This window comes from Dromiciops gliroides, chromosome 4, assembly GCF_019393635.1.
Source record: "Dromiciops gliroides isolate mDroGli1 chromosome 4, mDroGli1.pri, whole genome shotgun sequence".
NCBI lineage: Eukaryota > Metazoa > Chordata > Mammalia > Microbiotheria > Microbiotheriidae > Dromiciops > Dromiciops gliroides.
The window spans coordinates 249,886,194-249,907,577 of NC_057864.1; the positions used below are offsets into that span (position 1 = coordinate 249,886,194).

At 38.1% G+C, this 21,384-nt stretch overlaps 1 protein-coding gene across 1 annotated transcript in view; it reads right to left on the bottom strand.

The window, feature by feature from the left end:
* BTBD9 (BTB domain containing 9) overlaps positions 1 to 20,003 on the bottom strand; it is a 413,203-nt gene extending 393,200 nt beyond the window's left edge. Inside the window, 7 exon segments of the mRNA XM_044001629.1 lie at positions 10,057 to 10,321; positions 12,154 to 12,517; positions 15,730 to 15,738; positions 18,416 to 18,422; positions 19,816 to 19,848; positions 19,851 to 19,917; positions 19,919 to 20,003. Of these exon segments, the coding sequence (XP_043857564.1) occupies positions 10,057 to 10,321; positions 12,154 to 12,517; positions 15,730 to 15,738; positions 18,416 to 18,422; positions 19,816 to 19,848; positions 19,851 to 19,917; positions 19,919 to 19,987 (814 nt within the window). The 5' untranslated portion in view covers positions 19,988 to 20,003.
* Between the last annotated feature and the right edge of the window lie 1,381 nt (positions 20,004 to 21,384).

Sequence of the window (21,384 nt, forward strand, 5' to 3'; positions counted from 1 at the left end):
ACAGACAGACAGACAGACAGACAGACAGACAGACAGATGGACAGATAGTGTGATGAAATAATGGGATTTAGCAGATACTCAAAGACCCACCTGGAGATTAATCTAAACTGATTGAATCAAGTGAGAGTGATTGACTGCTGATTAGCCTACTTCAAAGTTAACTAGATTGTAATCACACCTGGCTAGCCCTTAATAGATTTGGTGGATGCCAACCAATCAGCTTGAAGCAGTGTGTAAAGACCGCCTCTATTCCAGACCTATAAAAAGCTTCCACAATCAGTTTGCTAGAGAGTTCCTGACTAAAGCAAGCTCTTGGAGGAGGACTGGAGGAAGAACACAACCAGGCTGGAACTCTAGGCTACATAGGCTTTTTCTTAACTTTCTGAACTCCTTGTGAATACCTGTATGCGTTAATAAATGTTTAATGCCCAAAGACTGTTGCTGAAGCTTATAATTTAATGTGACCACAACATAGATTTTAAACATCACAATAGACAGAGAGGGTTTAAAAAAATTTTTTAAAGGTTTCTCAAAACTAAAATATGAGAATTTAAGAATTAGCTGATGCAGAAAGATTGTTCAGTTGGGGAAAAATTATTAGAAAAAAAAGTGTAAGTGGGAGAAGGTAAGAGACTAAGAAAAGGCTGGAAATAATGAGATACCACCTTCTCATCCCCCCCCCCAAAAAAAACCATCAAGGGCAGAGAACAGAGTTCAGTGAACTACAGAAAAAGGGTTTTGAATTTGAATACTGGTCATTTTAATTGGATGGTAGGTCCCATGATCTAAAGCTATACCCTGAGAGACTGCCCAGTGCAGCAAATAGAGCTGACCTGGAGTCAAGAACCCCAGTGTTCAGGCGCTGAAGAATACATGCTCTACTCTGTAAGAGTTACAGAGCCTCTCTGGGCCTTGGGTCTCCCTCCAAGCCTAGAAATGGCACCAAAAAAACCAAAATAAAATAAAGTGCTGTCAAACGTTAAGGAGGCTGCTCTCTGCACCGATGAGATCATAGGAATATCACCAGCTCACTCTCACCCATGTAGCACCAAGGACCCGTGGCTCCCTAAACGAGGCTAGCTACATCATCTCCTTAGAGGTTAAGGTGGCTTACTCTAAATGCCCCAGGCTTGTCTGGCCCCTTACTCCAAACTCCCTCCTGTGCTTCTTCCCCAAGATTGTCAGCTGAGAGTCAAATTTAGTTTTTAGAAAGGGTAATATTTACTAAACTGATACAGTACATACATTCCTGCAAACATCTGTGATAGTCTCCCAGAAATACAGAGTCTGGGGAAAAATGGGTTCAAGCCCAGAGAGCACATGCGCCAAAAGAGGTAACTCACAACTCCTAGGTACTAGAAGACATTTTCTCTCATTCAGTGGATGCTCAAGAAGTTCCCCTTAAGTATGGTGAATTCGTACCCAGTTTGTTCTTGGCATCCAAATGCAGATTCTGCTACTATGTGATACAGGCATGACATTTGAGACACTGATGGGAAGTTCCACAACCTCAAGCCTTCGAAGCTAAAATTTTCTCTTCTAGTCAAGAATGGGGGCGGGGGTAGCTAGGTGGCAGAGCAGATAAAGCACCGGCCCTGGATTCAGGAGGACCTCAGTTCAAATCTGGCCTCAGACACTTGACACTTAACTAGCTGTGTGACCCTGGGCAAGTCACTTAACCCTCACTGCCCTGCAAAAAAAACAAAAACAAACAAACCAAGAATGGGGGAGGAAAAGAAGGGAAAGAGGGAGGGAGGGAAGTAGAAAAAAGACCTAGCTTGGTTTGGGCATTGGTCAGGCCTCCTACCCTACCAGGCAGTTCCTTCCTAGTGATGCACCAAAAAGCAACATGCTCCAATTTCTAGAATACAATTCTTTGATAATTTATAGATAAGCCCTGAGGCACAGCCAAGCTTCTCCTCTCTGGTTCCATTCTTAAGAGACTCCATTGAAGGCCTTTTCACACTTACTCTAAGTTCTTTTGATTAAATATTAATTAAGACACTATTTCACCTAGTTATCAGTGCTAACATTGGGAGGGTTTGACTCTGTGTGTGTGTGTGTGTGTGTGTGTGTGTGTATTCGTGTTCTTATAGATATACATACTGTCTCCCCAGACTGAATATATACCCTTTGAGAGCAGGGCTCATTCTATTTTTCTTTGTACTCCTAGGACCTAGCACTGTATCTGAGACATAGTTTTATGTTAATAAGTGTTTGTTAACTGAATGCTTATACTATTACTGAATGTTCTACCCCTTGGCCTACTCTGTCATTTTTTCTTGCTCTCCTACTATTAGTGTTGTACAGTGCCCTTGACGATCCACTTCTGTCTTTCTTTAAAGACTCTTGGAAAACTTATATATCCTAATAGGCTCAACTACCACCTCTATACTCAAGACTGCCAAATCTGTATTTCCAGCCCTGACCTCTAGCCTATGCTTAAGTTAAACATTCCAGCTGACTCTCAGAAATCTCTATTTGGCTCCAAGTCTTTACCCTTAAAAGTTCAAATTTAACATGTCTAAAACCAAACCAAATCACCTCTCCCCCAGGGGAAAAAAACAAACAAACAAATTTCCCCCTAACTACCTATTTTGGTTGACACCATTCTGCATCAAGTTACACAGGCTTCTTTCCTCTGTCTCCTCCCTACATTCTATCCATTCTTCAGAACTCCATATTTATAACATCAATACATTCCTTTTAATTTCTGTTGTCATTATACTGGTTAGGCTCTTATTATTTAATTCCTGGATTATTTCAATATTTTCCTGATTCTCCTAATTTTTCTTTTTCCTTCCAAAGTATCCTATACAATAACATTAATAATCTTTAAAACACTCTTTTAATCATCACTATCCTATAAGGCAACAGTGAGACACTCAGTTTCTGATAAAGGTAAAGTCCATACTCTTAGCCTAGCCTTCGACAGGTGTTCTACAGCCTGGTCTACCCTCTCCTTACAATCTTTTCTTTTCTTTTGGTTTGTTTTTTTGTGGGGCAATGAGGGTTAAGTGACTTACCCAGGGTCACAAAGCTAGCAAGTGCCAAGTGTCTGAAACCAAATTTGAACTCAGGTCCTCCTGAATGCAGGGCCGGTGCTTTATCCACTGTGCCACCTAGCTGTCACCTAATCAGATTTCCTAATAACCAGCGTGAACCTTCTGGTTCTACTCCCGTTCCCTTAAACAGTACTGTCTCTACTATTTCTCAAACTTTTCATGCTCACATGGAATGTCCTGCTGTCTTCTTTATGCCTATCTAAATCTCAAAGGCAGGGAATCCCTCCCAGACTTCTGCAATGTTCCAATCTCCTTAATATCTCTCATGTTGTTTTATGCACATAGTAAGATCACAATACATAACTCTGGAACTGTGTACCTATATGTGTGTGTGTGTGTGTGTGTGTGTGTGTGTGTATGCATTTTGGGGGGATGGAGCAATGAGGGTTAAGTGACTTGCCCAGGGTCACAAAGCTAGTAAGTGTCAAGTGTCTGAGGCCAGATTTGAACTCAGGTCCTCCTGAATCCAGGGCCAGTGCTTTATTCACTGCGCCACCTAGCTGCCCCCCTTAATATATTTTTTAAAGTATCTTAAAAAAAAAAAGTATCTTAAGCAGGATTGGGCATTCTAGGAAAGTGGTAAACAGTGTTCCCAGGAATGGCAGTTCTCTATGGTAAGTAGGAAGAGAGTTTATAGTATGACTTGGACTTAATTCAAACCTTATCCTTCTTAAGCTCTTTTTAGATAAAATTGGACACCCTCTTCTCCCAGTTACTGTTTCAAGGGTTTTGGGGAAATTCACTTTTCTTGGTTGCCTTCCTATGACTGCTCATTCTCAGTCTAGGTTACTGAATAATAATGCATACATATTCTGCCCCTAATTCTGGGTATCCCTTAAAGGCCTTCTTGTCTTTCTGTACTCTCTCAATAACCTCATTAGCTCTCATGAAATCAATTCTCACCTCTATGTAGAACAAAGCTTCTTAAACTCTGGGTTGTGACCCCATATGTGTAACGATTGGAATAACGCCACCTGCTGGATACTTACTGTAGAGGAGTTCTGCCCATGAAGGGAAGGTCTTTGAGGGCAAGACCAGGAGTCAGGAAGTGACGCGGGCGAGTGGGAGGAGGAAGGAAGAGACTGGCGCTCAGTCTCGCGCTCTTTCCTCTGGACTCTGGTGGAGAGCGGAGCTAGAAATGTGCTCTCCCTTTAATAGATAGGAATCTAGGCCTTTTTCTCTCTCTTACCAAATTCTTATTCTCCTTAATAAATGCTTAAAAGTCTAACTCTTGCTAAAGTTTATAATTTATTGGCGACCACTCATTAGATATTTTAGACAGTTTAGCTAGAATTTTAGCCCTTAACAGATGGCTGACCACGAAGAGGAAAGCTAACCCTCAGTCTTCTTCTGATCTACTGGTTGGGTAAGAAATTTCCCCTCCCTCTCCCTTTAACTGCTAAGTACTGGTGTACTGGCTGTGTTTTCCTTTAAATTTTTTCGAATGGACCTTTTAAACTCCCTAATTACCCTATTTTTTATTTTAGTCTGTTTAACCAGACAAATGGGAGATAAGATCATGTTAATGCTTTGTTTTTGTGGATTTTCTATTTTTTCTTTTTATTTTTGTTAAAAGAGCCAGCAACTTACTCACACAAGGAAATATCTCTCCCTCTCCCAACCATGCTTTTTCAGAGAAACCTGAAGAGATTCCTGCAGCTTTTCCCAGTTCTAACACTAATTGTTGCTCTAATTTTGCATGCCTGGAGGCAATGACCCACCCTCTAGAAGCTTTTAATCCCCTAGTACCTGGAGGCAAAGTGGGGGAAGAGGAATCCAGGCCTGAGTTCAAAATCAAGTCTGATTCAAATTGCTCTGGTCCCTCCCCTCCCTCTCCAGACCCCACCCTCTACTCCTCCCATGGCCAAGCCCATTGCTTCCCCTGCCTGGGAAGTCCAGAGAACTGATGCGCATGCTCAACTTTCTCTAACTACATTTGCAGCTTCAGGCTCAGCCCTTTCCCAGCCTGGCTGTGCTTCTGAGACAACCTTAGAAAGCCCCTTTAAATTCCAGATATGCTTGTTTTGTTCATAATTTTGCTAACCTGCTTTTGTCTTTAATTAGTAATCTTATAAAGCATTTGTATGGTGAAAAGACTGACAGACAATATAGAGGGTTAAAGAAGAAAAACTTAAGCTGAATAAGAATGACAATCAACATAGTTCAAGACTCTGCTTCTTTTGCCATGGAAGGTATATATTTTACAGAAATGTAGAAGTAAGCAGCAAGGTATTGATATGAGTATTGGGGATTTTAGATACCGGAATCAAAAGTGTTCTGAATTCACTCAGAGTAATAGTATCAGTTCAGAGGTTACATAGGATTTCTATGCTATTATATATACATTTTGAAAATTAATGGTATGGGTTTATTTTCATAGAGATTTTCATGCTTTTGAGATTGTGTCTTATACTTAGTTTCTAAAACAAGGAGAATATTTGTAAAAGCTTTTTATAGTCATGTGATCAAGTTATATTTTATAATACTCTTATAATATTAAGTTCACATTCATTTAGTCCTAGTTTGAATTTCATTGTTTTTTATTGTTCCATGTGTATTTTCTTCTATTCGTTTATCTATCTAATTTTGAAAAAAATGCAAGATGGTTTTGATTTCATAATACAATGTTAATTCTAGGAGTATTGTTGCTCCCATATTCTGAGTTGTTTGTTTTTGTTATTTTTTTTTTCCTCAACTGATTATTTGATCAAACTCTTTAAAGCATTTCCCTGGCAAATTGTTTGCCATGGCAAGTGTAAATTGATTCTAGAAGTATTATTTTTGATAAGCATATTCCAAAAAAAAAAAAGAGAGGAACATTTGTAAAAGTTGTCTTTGAGATTCTGTTGTGCTTTAACTTGTATTTAAATATGTTCAGATTTTTCACAAAAGTAATTGTATACTAAGTAAAAAAAATGGGTATTATTTGAAATTGTTGCGTAATTATATATTGTGTTCTGAGTCAAGATGTATTCACATTTTTTGCAATCATTTATTATCCTCAATTTTAAATCCATATGAGACTTGGATTATGGGAACTTATCATTTAAGACATTAATTGCCTTTATTCTGAGTTATCAGATGCCAGTTGGCCAAGATGCCATCCAATCACAAGAGGAATACATGCAAGAGCAGACACTGAACTGTCACATGAGGGGAGACATGCATGAAGTCAAGGTATGGCGAGGGAACGCTTTTGACAAATGTTGAGGTTGGATTCTCTTGGTTTAATATTTTATTCTCTTTTTCCCCACAATATTGTACAGATGGCTGGAAGTATTCATCCCACCCATCTCACTTCTACACCTGGCTTCTATGCTCCCTCCTATATGCCTGATGCCATGGACATCTCAATCCCATGCATCTGATTAAGTCTGACTCAGTTTCTTCCAATATGTTTGGTGGCATAGACATGTATTCCATCCACCTATTTTAAGCCTGGCATACTGTATGGGCAGTACATATTGCTCAAGTGTGGGAATGCTCATATCCATCATTTCTCTGTTCTTTTATGGTAACCCCCATAATTATCTCAGGTGCCATGATAAATAACAGTGTTGAATTTGGCCTTGACACCTGTTACCAATTATATTAGATTTTCTAATTTCTCATAATGGCATGAGGATAATTAGGCAGATGATGCAAAAAGTGATGAAACAAAGATAAAAATTATTTTTAAAAAATTAATATCGCAGCAATTGTCTTCTCAATTACTCTCCATAAGGGGGACTATAGTAATATATAATTTTAAAGAATGTTTCAATTTTTGTTTTATTGTATGTTTCATGTGTTAACAACTAAGATTCTGAATTCCCTTAGACATGTTTTTGAGAACTTTCATTGTTTGATTTGATTATTGACAAAGCTATTTTAAAGTTGTGTTAAGCTCAATTTTGTAGGAAATTTTCCTGGCTGATTACCAGTATCCACACATCAACCCCTGAAAAGACTTCCATTCCATGACTACACCTAGAGGACATCTGAGAAAAGACTTTCAGAGACTTTAAATGAACAGTTTTGATTTGTTGTTTTTTTTTCTCTTTCTGTTATAATATACACCATCTGTAAACATGTATTCTCTGCAGAGGCCCTCCCTTTGCAGGACTAATGTCAAAGCGTCGGTTCATGAGGACAAAAAAAAAAATCGCCCCTCTGGACAAAACTTTCCTCTCTTCCTTTTCTATATTGTTGTTCACATATTATTAGTTAGCAATAGTTATTATATTCTTTTTACTGTTCTGTCAAGGAAACATTTTGTTTCTTGAGGAACAACAGGGGGACTGTAACGATTGGAATAACGCCACCTGCTGGATACTTACTGTAGAGGAGTTCTGCCCATGAAGGGAAGGTCTTTGAGGGCAAGACCAGGAGTCAGGAAGTGACGCGGGCGAGTGGGAGGAGGAAGGAAGAGACTGGCGCTCAGTCTCGCGCTCTTTCCTCTGGACTCTGGTGGAGAGCGGAGCTAGAAATGTGCTCTCCCTTTAATAGATAGGAATCTAGGCCTTTTTCTCTCTCTTTACCAAATTCTTATTCTCCTTAATAAATGCTTAAAAGTCTAACTCTTGCTAAAGTTTATAATTTATTGGCGACCACTCATTAGATATTTTAGACAGTTTAGCTAGAATTTTAGCCCTTAACATATGGGAATGCCTAACTGAATGTGGGGATTGTGAAAAATTTGGCAACAGTAAAAGGTTATGTCTACCTGTTTTATATACCTATATACCCTGGGCCAGTAAAAATTTCTTGGGTAAAAAGTGGTCACAAGTAGAAAAAGTTTAAGAAGCCCTAATGTAGTCAACTCCCAGACCTATATATCCATCTCTCTTTCTCCTGAGCTACAATCCCACATAAATTAACTATTGGATATTTCAAATTAGATTCTCCATAAGCATAAGCATTCATTATCTTTTACCCCAAACTCACCTCACTCCATACCTTATTTCTGTCAAGAGACCATCCAGACACCCAGATTCAAAATATAGGAATTATCCCCAACTCATTCTCCCTCTTCCCAAACATGCATTCAGTTGACAAGCCCTGTCAACTTTAACTCCACAGCATCTCTCACTTCAGGGCTGTGGCCTCAAGGCATATAGCAGACACTCTAATTAAGGCCCACAACACTTTCTCCAATCTATTTTCCACAAAGCTGCCAAGGTCATATTCTTAGAACACAAATTTGACAGTATCACCCTTGTACTCAAGAAGCTTCAGTGGCTCCTTATTATCTCTAAGATAAAATATAAACTCCTCTGATTGGTATTTAAAGCCCTTTGTCTTCAATATACATTTCTGGCCTTATTATGCATTACAACCTTTTAGTCACTCTTGAGCCTACATAAATTGGTGTTCTGGCTGCTCCTCAAGCAGGACATTCAAGCTCCCATCTCAGGGACTTTGTGCAACCTCCATGTCTTCCATGCCTGAAAGACACTCTCTTCTCACCTCTGTTTCTTCTCACATATAGTTTTCTTCAAAGTTTAGCTCTAGTGGTAGTTCTTACATGATGCCTTTCTTGTTCTCCCCAGCTACTGTTATCTCCCCTCTATAATGGAATTTATTAATTTGATCATTGACAATGCTATGCTAAGGTTTAGTAAAAATCCAACAATTCAAACAATTAAAGAAGGGAATCCAGCGTTCCAGACCAGAGTCCAGAATCCAGTTTTCCAGATCAGAGTCCAGAGTATAGAGCCCAGTTTTCCAGACCAGAATCCAGCTTCCTCCTGATGACATCTTACCACTTCAAGAAGACAAGAGAACTCAGAGACTTTATATGAACAATTTTGTTTTGTTAGTTTTTGTTATCTCCTTCTGTTGCTATATACCATCTGTAACATGTACTCTCTGCAGAGGCCCTCCCTCTGCAAGACCAATGTCAAAGCGTCACGTTTATGAGGGACTGCCCCTCTGGACAAAACTTTCTCTCTCCCTTTTTCTATATTGATATTAACATATTATTAGCTAGCATAGGATATTATTTTGGGCTGTTTCATTGAGCAAACTCATTCGTTTTTAAATGAAACAAAGGGGGGAATGTGGTAAAAAAACAGAAGTTTTAGCTTAATCATTTGAGAGTTGAGCGCATGCTACTGAAGCGGCTTTTGAAGGACCGCCCTTTTGGGGAAGAGACTGCAAGGAACAGCCGCGCGCCTGCTGCTGCCCAGAGAGCTGGCCAAGCACACTGTGTCCGAGGGCACCAACTTCCGGGACAGCAGTTTAAAAACTGAGGGTGGAACAGAAGTTGAGTCTCTCTTGCTCTGGCGTTTCAGCTTAGCTGTGGCAGCGCACACTTGGTGTTCAGTGCTGGTTCTCAGCCTGGAAGGCGGTTTTGGGATTCGGTGAGTTTTATAAAGGAATATAGACTAAACTTAGATCTAGATTATTCATTTGTATTTCTACTTTCCTATTTTCCCTAATCAGTATCACCTTTTGTTGTCTAATTAATTCCCTAACAATAAAAACTAATACTTCACTGATTAAAGCTAGAGGCTTCTTTTTCTAATGGTCTGGGAGATATATAAGGGAAAAGTTAAAAGGGGGAGTTTAATGCTCGTATATCCAATTTTAAATCTCACACCTACAAAAATTGTATGTGTGTGTGTGTGTGTGTGTGTGTGTGTGTGTGTGTGTGTGTGTGTGTGTGTGTGTGTGTACACTTATATGTATATATTGTTTTCTCCAAATGAATCTAACTCCCTTGAGGGCAGAGATTGTTTCATTTTTGTCTTGGTAACCTCACTGCTGAACATGGTACTTGGCAAATCCCAGGAGCTTAATAAATGCTTGCTGACTGACTAAAGAGGGCATCATGAGGTGTAAGAAGTAAAGTTCCATATTAGAATTAAATATACAAACATAGTTACAAGGCCTAAATAGCTTTGTAGCTGCAACAGCAACAGAGTTGGTGAAAGGTGACAAAAGCTTTGTGAGCAAAGCTTTCAGAAAAGTTCCCCACTAGATATATTTAGGAGAAACAGGTACTCACTAAGCATGCCCCGATAATTGAGATCCATGTCTCGACTTTCTGAGCGCACTTTAATTGCATCCAAGATGGCGTCAGGAGACAATAATGTTGAAGGTCTGACAACATTCAGGAGCTCTGTGAGACTCATCAGGGGTAAGCGAACTGCTTGCATGATTTCAGCATGATCCTCTTTTGGATTGTGCTTACACCAATTCAACAAGGCTTGAAAAATATCCTTTTCAGGAGCTGCAAATGAATCTCTTAATACGATATTGAGAAGTGCTGCCTAAGAGGAAAAGAATAAAAAGGAAAATTCTGGTTAAAAATAGAGCCCAGAAACACAGATCAGTAAAGGATTGTATGATTTCAGGTATTCACTGGTCCTTTGAACTCTTCTCCTCTTCCCAGCTTAGTTCTCCATTACTTCAATCTTTTTAACTTGCTCTCAATCTGTAAGTTACCAATAACATTCTCACTTCTACTACCTAACTTTCCCATTTATTTAATCTCTCTACACTTAATTTAATCTCTTCTTTAACCTATATAATTAAAAAATTAATGAAAAATAGTAAAACATTCAAAACTTCTTTAAAATATATGAAGTTAGTCCTTTGCACTTAATATAACAAACTCCATTTGGGTATGTTTTCAAATAACTTATAAAGAGAACATTATTCATGCAATCTTTTTATAAAATCTTTTATGATACCAGGTAAACTGAATTTATTTAGCCTGGGGAAGTAGGGGAGTCAGAGTTAACTGCAAATACTGAAAGACAGGCGTGTGTGTGTGTAAGTGCTGATATAATTATATATCTTTATGTAGATATATAAATACAGATATATCAACAGCTTTATTTGTCTTATAAGTCAAGAACGAAAAGGTATCTAAATTCCAACAGGAGAGATTTTAGGTTGTTCAATAGGGAAATTTTTCCTGACTCTGAAACTTAGGTTTGGAAGTCTCATTCTCTGAAATACTTTGTTTTTTTTAAGAGCCAGATTAGGTTTCTTGTTCAGATGATTTGTGTGCTGGCTTAGTTAACATACAACGTACTGTTTATGAACAAATAAAGTAAAAAGGCAGGGGATAAACTATATGATTTATTAAGGTCCATTCTATCCTATGGATTCCAATTTTAAAATATCCATTAATTAGTACTTTACTACATAGCCAATTCATGTTTAGGAGTTCTTACAGAGTACCACAAAGCATTATTACACTTATCTTTGTGAACTTGGGATACCAACAGACCTGGAACATTATATTTTGCATTTATTTAGGCCATAGGATCATGTATACCCTCCTCCTTGTCTATTTTCTCAATTTGAGTATCTGCATCTTGTCCCTTTGTGGACACAGGGAAGAAGTCAAAATACAATAAGTATGTGTCAGAAACAAGACTTGAATCCAAGCCATCCTGACTTTAAGACCAGCTCTTTGGAGTAATATCACTGCCTTCTTTTTGAAAAATTGTTACTAAATGGAAGTTTCACTATTAGTACTTACTAGGTTTTTTTCTCTACATTAAACAGAGACACAAGATCAGCCAGAACTGACAATTCTCCTTTATGGGAGCAAGAATTAAGTATCCTGTCTGATTATCTAAAAACATAAGCTTTGTATGTGCAGTAAATTTAGAGAATCACAGAATTATAAAGTTAAAATCATAGAACAAGTTGTTAGAAATGAACTAGTAAAAATCTTTAACTTTAAAAATGAAGAAATAGAGGCTCAGAGAGGATAAATTACTTGTCCAAGGTCACACAATGAGTAAATGGCAAAGCAAAGACTCGAACCCAAATCTTCTGATTATACTACTAGTTAACTATGGTCTCACTTAATAAATACTATTTAGTGCTCTGATTATTTTCCCTTTTAATTCAACAAAATATTTCTTCTTCCGGAGAATTATTAGTATCTGTTTATGTGACCAAATACTGAGTTCAAATATATTCCTACAGAGATTGGTAGAAAACAAAGGAGAGGGGCATTAAAAGGCAAAAAATTTTACAATGATGATTTTGTTCCTTTTTAACTGAGATTATTATTATAATTCCATTTCATAATTACAAGCAAAAAATGCACAACAATGAAAGTATTTATGTAGTGACACACCTTAGAAAGAGAGAGGAAACCTTCACTGGAAAGTACCTCCTGAGCATTTCTGTCCATAAACATACAGCACATACATGTGAGCTTTGGAAGCAAGTAGAGACTAGCAACATCAAAAGTCATGCAGACATTCTGAATGTTAAGTATGGTGCAGAGATACTCAGAAGTTGAATCTTCCAGCTCAGGGAATCCATATTTATGAGCCAGGCTTAGGAAGTCCAGCAGCACCTCCTCCTTCTCATCTGTCAGCGTCGCCCGTCCTGTGTAGATGTATTTAAGTAACATGGTAAATGCCTCTGCAGTGGTATCTTGGAGAGGGATTTCTGCTTCAGGCTGAGACTCTCGCATTCCACCATATAATAATGCTCTGCACATACAGAGAACAAATACATAAGAAAATTACACCCCAATGGAATTTGCCTACAGAATATTCAAAATACTTATCACTGGTATTCCATAAATACAAATGACAGAGCCATCAAGAAAAGGAGTTCGAACAATATAATATATTAAAATAATTTTACAAAGAGGGAATACAAGACAAGATGGCAAATGGTCTGAATTGATGCTAGAAACAATTAGCATTTCCAGTTATTCTGATATTTAACCCAAACATTGTACGATAAGTACATAGTTGAAGCAGTTTCCCCTGAGAGGAATAGGTTAACAAGCTAAAGGTTGATAAGGCACCTAAAATGTGAAACTCTAAACTACAGTCTGCCCCTTTTAAAATGTACAATTAGAACACCAAAGATAGCCAAAAAGTGTTAGAATAAAATGATGTTTTTATTTTAGATGTAACCAAAAAAAGATGAGTAATGGCTATTTTATGCAAAGAAAAATATTGCAGCTAAGTACTGCTAGTTCTCTTAGGTCATCAGATAAAATGTTGACCTAAGCACTGTTATAATTCCAGGACCCAGAACAGGACACATGACCAAGGCCAACTACGAATACTATGCAGAATGAGAGGGTATGAGAAATAAAAGTAATTATAACAATTATTTCTTCTCACCTACCTATAACCTATTTCTCTCTCCTCTGTGCCAAGCAGCAATGTTTGGCCCAGGAGAAATAATCTGTATTACCTAGCACAAGATATCAGAGTCAATATCCATTTTTTGTCTTCATAAGGATAGCCAATTCCTTTATCTTTCAAGTACTGCTCATATCATCCCTGCTCTGACCTCACTTTCTTCTTTTCCCATCTCATCCATATGGTTTATGAGTTCAATTCTACAATGTTCTCTACTCTCTAATCTATTTTTCATTTGGGGGCACTCCCTCACTCCTGGATCTTACTGATGCTAGTGCCTTGCCAAACTCCAATCCCAGATTGCTCCTATCATGTACCAAGTTCTTCAGCCCCTACTCAAGGGCTATTGAATGAAACTACAAGGAAAACACAAGTGAACCAACTATGTCCACTACAAATGTATGTTAACTAATCTCAGCTGGCCCCTCACTGAAGCAAAGCAATCTGTTTTACTCTTCCCAGGTCTCGTCCTCATCTATTCACTCTCTCTCACCCCCCATATCCAAGCTGTTGCCAACATCTGTTGGTTTTACCTTTGCAATATCTCTCATTCAAATATGTCCCCTTCTCTTCTCTGACACTGCCACCACTCTACTGCAGACCCTCCTCACCTCATATAGGGTCCATTGCAATAGTCTGCTGTGCAATCAGCCTGCCTCAAGCCTCTCCCCACTCCAATAATTCATCTTCCATTTAGCCATGAAAGTGGCTTTCCTACAGAACTAGTATGATCACGTAACTGGATAAACTCCAGCGGCTCCCGATCACCTCCCGGAGAAAATACAAAATGCTCTGTTGGGCATTCAAAGCTCTTCATAATCTAACCCCTTCCTGCCTTTTCCAGTTGTCTTACTCCTTACTCCCTGACACATACTCTTTAATGCAGGGACCCTGGCCTCCTGGCTGTTTCAAGGACAAGATACTCCATTCTCTTGGCTCTAGGCATTTTCCTCTGGCTGTCCCCCACACCTAGAATGTTCTCCATCCTCAGCTCTGTCTACTGACTCTCCCAGCTTCCTTTAAGTCCTAGCTAAAATTCCACTTTTTATAAAAAGCCTTTTTTTTCCTTCTCATTGTCTCATCCATTAAATTATTAGCTCCTTGAAGGTAGGGAATGTCTTTTGCTTCTTTTTGTATCCCTAGCACTTACCACAGTGCATGGAACAGAGCAGGTTCTTAAAATTGTTTAATGACTGACAAATTGATTCTCTAGCCCACCAACCTATTCTATACCTTCTCTTTTCTCAAGTCTCTCTACCCTCTCACTGAGGAAATCACCTCACACTTTACTGAGAAAATAGAAAATTATTGTTAGCTTTTCTTTCTCCCCCTTTACATTTCACCTAGATATCATCCCTTATTCTCTCAATAAAAAAGTGACCCCTCTCTGTGTGTATGGAGTGGCGAGGGGTAAGTTCAGATTTAAAAAAAAAAATAAGAAAGGATCCTTTTCCCCTTCTCTCTCTGTTTCTGTCTCTCCCCGCCCCGCCCCCCTCCACAACTCTTCCACACCAAATCATTCAGCCTTCTCCCAAACTTAACTCTCTCCCTTCCCTGCTGCCTAAAAACACACTCAAGTTTCCCCAACAACAAAAACCCTCACTGGATTCTATCATCCTTTCCCTTGCTTTCTCCACCTCTCCTTGCACTATTTCTAATACGGCTTTTTCATTCTCATTCAACTGAAATTGTTCTCCTCAATATTACCAATGACCTTTTAACTGCCAGATCTGATGGCCTTTTCTCAGACTTTATCTTTCTTGCCTTCTCTGCAGCATCTAGCCCTGATACCCATTCTCTCCACATGTATATTCTTTCTTCATTAGGTCTTTGTGACAGTGTCCACTCAGTCTTTTTTCTCCTACATCTCTGGTTATCCCTTCTCAGTCTACTTTACTGGTTCATTCTCCAAAGCACACCCCCCTAACTTGGTATTCCCCCAAAACCTTCTCCTGGCTGTCTACTTATTTCTCTCTACTCTCTAGTGTAATGACCTCATCCATTTCCTACGTCTCTGAATTATAGCCTCTAGGCAGATCACTCACAAATCCTATATATATCTACCCAATGTCTCTCCCAAGTGCTAGACACACACATCCTCAACTACTTTTATTTCGAATTGGATTTTCTATAACTGTCTCAAACTCATTATGTCCAAAACTGAACTTATTTTTCTCCCCAAGACTCCACCCCTTTCCAAACTTCTTTATTTCTGTTGAAGGCACCATCAATTTTGTAATCACCCAGATTCTCAAGCTTAGCATTATTCTTAACTCCTCACTCAACATAGTCAATCAGTTGCCAAATCTTTCCATTTCTACCTCCATGACATCTCTTACATCAGTGACCATATTTCTTTACTCACACCCATACCTTTTTCTCCCTCACAGAGCCACCATCCTGGTTCAAGTCCTTATCATCTTTATTACTTAAACTTATGCAATAGCCGCCTAATTGATTTCCCTACTTATGGCTCTCACCTTTCCAATCTATACTACACACAGCTGCCAAGGAACAGGTTTGACAATGTGTCATTTCACTACCCAAAAAAACTCTAACAGTACCTTATTGCCTCCAGGATCAAAGAGAAGTTTCTCAAGCTGGTTTTTTAAGCCCTTCACAACTTGGTACCAAACTATATCATACCTGACTTCCTTTCCCATGTTACCACTAATGAAAATGGTCTTTTTGCTGCCCTTCAACAAGTACTCTGTGTCCTTCCTCTTTGCTCCTTTACAAAGGCTATTCTGGAATACACTCCCTGTCCTTACTGCCACCTCTTATAATACTTTGTTGCCTTTAAAACTCTGCTCAAGTAATACCTTCTACATGAAGCTTTTCCTGATCCCTCCAGCTACTAGTGCTCTCCCCCAAAAAACTTCTCCCTTGTATTTATTCTGTATATATTTATCCACGTACATCTTTCCTGATAGTATGTAAGCTCCCTGAGAGTAGAGACTGGTTTATTTTTCCTTTGTAGACCTATTCCATGGTCCCTGGCATATAAGAAACACTTCATAAATGCTTGCTGATTGAGCCTTCCCTACCAAATTTTCTACATGTTTCTAAAAGGGAAGGTAAATGTCAATTTGGAGCACATTTTAAAACAAAAACATAAGTAGTTTTTCTTTTCATTTTTAAAAATGACAATTTTCCCTGATAATTCCTTCACTGACAATTACTTTGCTTGAAACAAACCCTAAGGGGTACTCACTAGTACAAAAGATGTTTAGCTTAACACCTGCTAAACAAACATGCAGTTTGTGAAAACCAAGTCAATACTCCTAGCTAAAGAGTCCTGACCACAGTTCTGATAAATAATTTGGCCCCTTCTTCTATACTTTCCCCCAAAATACCATAAAGCTGGGAGAAGTGACACACCACTGGGGACTGTTCCAAGCAAAGAAGTTGTAGTGCAATTTGTACTGATCTGGGCCCTAGCTGCAGGGGCTTGTAGCGAGAAGGCATAAAAGTAGTTTGGACAACCTTGGTGAGGAAATCCTAAGACCCCAGAGAACCTCTTGCTGACTCCTTTTTAACTTTCCTGCCTGTGGCTTTTATTGGTTTTTATCCTCTGAACTTATATTTAACTGCCCTGAGAACTAGTTCTACCTGAGGGTATTGGAATGTGTTTTAGTAAAGGAATTGTTTGTTTGAGCCCTGGAACTCTGAGTGATCCATTGTACCCTAGGGGACACCCTGTTATTTCTGCCTCTTACCTTCTATGGCTTCCTTTAAGTCATATTGAAAAAGAACATAGTTGAACCTATAGCAGCTAATGAGATCACCAAAAACAGTTTTGAGAGGAAAAAAAAATGAGGGATCGAGAAGGAACTTTATTTGGGACCCCAAAGGAATCACTATTCATGGGGTGTGAGGCATGGGTGATGATCTGGCTAAGGAGACTGAGAAGAAGCTATTCATCAGACAGGTAAAAGAGAATGAGAAAGAAATAGTGTCACAAAAACCCAAGGAGAAAAGAGTAACCAGAAAAACAGGGGAGAACTGCTAGGTCTGTATCCCAAAGAGATCATAGAAAAGGAAAAAAGGACCCTCATGTACAAAAATATTTATAGCAGCTCTTTGTGGTGGCAAAGAATTGGAAATCGAGGGAATGTCCATCAATAGGGGAATGGCTAAACAAGCTGTGGTATATGAATGTAATGGAATACTACTGTGCTGTAAGAAACAATGAGGAGTTCAGAGAAACCTGGAAGGACTTACATAAACTAATGATGACTGAGGAGGAGCAGAAACCAGGACAACACTGTACACACTAACAGCAACATTGTGTGATGAACAATGGGGATAGACTTGGCCTCTCCTCAGTAGTGCAACAATCCAAAAAGTTTCAAAGAACTCATGATAGAAAATGTTCTCAACATCCCAGAAAAAAGAACTGTGAATTATGAATGCAGTTTGAATCATACTGTTTCTACTTTTGGACTGTTTTTTTTTCCTTCTTATTTGAAGTTTTTGCTTTGTGCTCTGATTCTTCTTTCACAAGATGACTAATGTAGAAATATGTTTGACTGTGATTGTACATATACAACCTATATCAGACTGCTTTTCATCTTGGGGAGGAGGGGCAGGGAAGAAAAATTTGGAACTAAAAATCCAGTGAAAACAAATGTTGAAAACTATCCTTATATGTAATATGTAACTGGAAAATAATTTTTTGTTTTTAAAGAGGGGAGAGGGAAAATATATGAAGGAGTGATCCACAGTGTCAAATACTAAGGAGAAAAAACTGAGAAAAGGTCATGGAATTTGGCAAGTCAGAAACTATTAGTAACATATAACAGTTTCAGTTGAGTAGTGGAGATGGTGGAAAAGGGGTAGAAGAGCAAATAGAAGGGGTGAGAAAGGTAAGGCAATCAAGATAGGAAACGTTTTCTAGGAGTATGGCTGAGAAATAGACCACACATAGAGAATTCAAGTTTGAAGGATAGCAGGATTGAGGGCAAGTTTGTTGCTGCTGTTGTTGATGCTGCTGCCGCTACTGTTCCTTCTATTGCCGTTTGAAGGATGGAGGAGATCTGGACAAGTTTGTAGGAATTAAGAAGCAACTAGTAGATAAAGAGATTAGGAAGAAAAAGTGAGGATGACCAAGGTGCAAGTTTCCAAATAAGACCTGGAAGTAGGAATGATCTTTACATGAGATTAACCTGTACAAGATTAAATTCTCACATTTTAAAAAACACTAACAAGAAAAAAACCACCACTAACTTACATCCTCAACAAAACCATTTTTTAAACCGTATCACATAGTTTATTCACAAATTTAAAGAAATTATTGCCAAATGTCCTCTTTGTAAAATCTATAAAAAGTTAAAGTTTTTAAAAATCAGAAAATTGCCCTAGTCAGCATTCAACTTTTGTATATTGCCTGACAGAAATCAGCTGCCTCTTTTCTTGCTGGCACTAATACACAGAAGATGAAACTTTCTAAAAAATGTGATATGACATTATTGGAAATTATACTTAAAGAAGGAGAAGCAACAGGAAAAATTATTGTAAAAAGAAATCTTTAATGGAAAGTATCTAAACAATATAAGCATAGTTAGGTACTTGACAGAAAGACTGCTACAGTATTGTTGACTCATAGCTAACAATGATTCAAAAAACATGGTTTCGGTCTCCATAGGAGAGTACCTGAAATTTTTAATTAAGCTATAATATATTCAAATTTAGATAATAATCTTTTTCCTGACCAATACAATAATCTTCAAGATGCTCTTTATCTTTACATTAAAGATAAAATGAATACTCAAGGGCCAAGTTATCATAATACATAGTTTTCAGTGATGCTCTCTTCTAAGTATTACTATCAGTTCTAAGTATGGTGAAATTTTATTATTTATGTAACTGGAAATTAGGACTTGGAAATCACATAGCCAGTGAGTGTGTAACAGTGTAAGTAAGATTTTAATACTATTTCAACAGACTGTATAAACTCTGACGAGTTCTTAGAAACAAAATAACTGTGTAAAGAGGTGAATCTGACTTTTTGTCAGCTCTCAGTCAATAATGAGTTCTCATCAGTTAAGAGATTGTGCGACTTTTCTGAATTCACTGCACTAACCTAAAAAGGTCTTGTAAATTGCATAATGAGTTTGAAAAGTTTTGAAATGAGTTTGAGTTTGAAACCAAGACACACACACACACACACACACACACACACACACACACACACACACACACTGCATCGCCCAACTCTAGGCTCTAGCAAATTAGGAAGTCAGTCCATTTCCCTGAAATACACAGAGTTAACAACAGGCCTGACTATTATGGAAAGAAGTTCTGTCAATGACAAAACAGAATCTGCATTTCCATCTACCCACCCACCCCATTCCCATTTAAAAACAAAACAAAGCAAAACAAAAAACAACCCTGATTCCTTTAGTGAAGACAGTTCTGGGGCGTCTCCTTTGTATACATAGCCCTGAAGGGACTTGCCAGCAACATGATTCTAAGATGGCTCTAGTAGGAAAAGCGGTTGTCATGTTTCCATGGATTTGGGGGTAGATTTACCTGCATATTCAAGAAAACAGCAAGTACTAATATTTTCTAAAGCTCATTTTAATTCCATAGGACAATATTTAAACACTTACCCGAAATAGTGCCACTGGCAGCTAGAATCACTCTGTGGGCAGGAAACGCGTCTTTTCCACTATAAATGTGACATCGCCATATTCTTCCCCATTTAACAAGGCACCAATATTTTCAGAACAAGATGTGCACATGATCAATTTCTCCCACAGCGGTTCTGTAGGGACGGAGTGGATGGTTGTTGCTCATTTTTGTAGAATAGACAGTATTCGTGATCTATTTTATAAAGAATGGATAAGAATTAACAAAAAGTTCCATCTAAAAACAAACACACCTAAGTCACAAAACAGAACTTTTCCCATAGATTATATGAATGAAAAGATTCACAATCAATCAAAATGTCAATAACTCATTTATCCTGCAAATCAACTAGGTTTTACTTTGAAAGGCAGTTCCATTAGTTCTGATCTGGAGCAATTTCATCAATTCAACAAACATTATTAAGCACCTGCTATGTGCATGAATAACATGACTGAAGGAGTGGATATATAAAGATGAGAAATGAAAGTTTGTCTTAAAACATTTATCATTTAAAACAGGTAATAATTACACAAATTGAAATAAGAACATAGGAAATCAATCAACAAATGCTTATTAAGGATTTATTAAGCCAACTATACATACGTACATACATATATATATATACACATATATATATATGTGTGTGTGTATATATATGTATATAATATATATACACATACATACACCAAGGCCCTAGGGATGCAAATATAAGAAAGAACCAGTCCTTCACCTCAAAGAGCTCACATTCATTAAAAGGAGACAAGACATATGTATATGTATATGTATATGTGTATGTGTGTGCATGCATATATATATATATAAAATTAAATAAAGGATAATTGACGGTAGAAGGTCCTAGAACAGAAAAGACCTCAGGTAATATAAGACATGAGCTGAGCTTTGAAGGAAGCTAGGCATTCTAAGCGGCACAAGTAAAGCACATATGGCAGACATTGAAGACAGCCAGTGCAAAGACATAAAGACAGGAGGTATAATAAAGAAAAGAAAGCCATCTTGATAGGATTCCTCAGATATCCCATTTCCCACCCAGCTGCACTCATTTTGGATTTCTGTGGCTTCTCCATCATGGCCCCTGTAAACTCATCACTGGGAAATCATATCATCTAGGCAAGACCCAATTGAACTCATCACTCACATTTCATGAGTACCCTCCAGCCTTCTGATTAATAATAATTAATCAATTCTTCTATTTAAGGACAAGAGGACTAACATCTCAGACATGTCCTCATTCCCTCCCTGGCTGCGCTCGCTTTGGATTTCTTTGGCTGGCTTCTCCACCATGCCAGATACCCTTCTTCCCCAACACCCATTTCAACTTTCTTTTGTGTTATCTTCCCCCATTAGGTAAGGCATTGATAAGGATGACATTAGCATCCCCTAGTACTAACCAATGTCTGGCACAAGTAGACAGTAATAAATGTATAATGATAACAAATTAAAGTGTGAAAAGGTGAAAGTTAATGGTGTCGTTTGAACCATTCTGGTGGTTATGTGAATGGAAAGGAGAGAATGGTATGAGATCTTAGGGAGTAAACACAAAACAA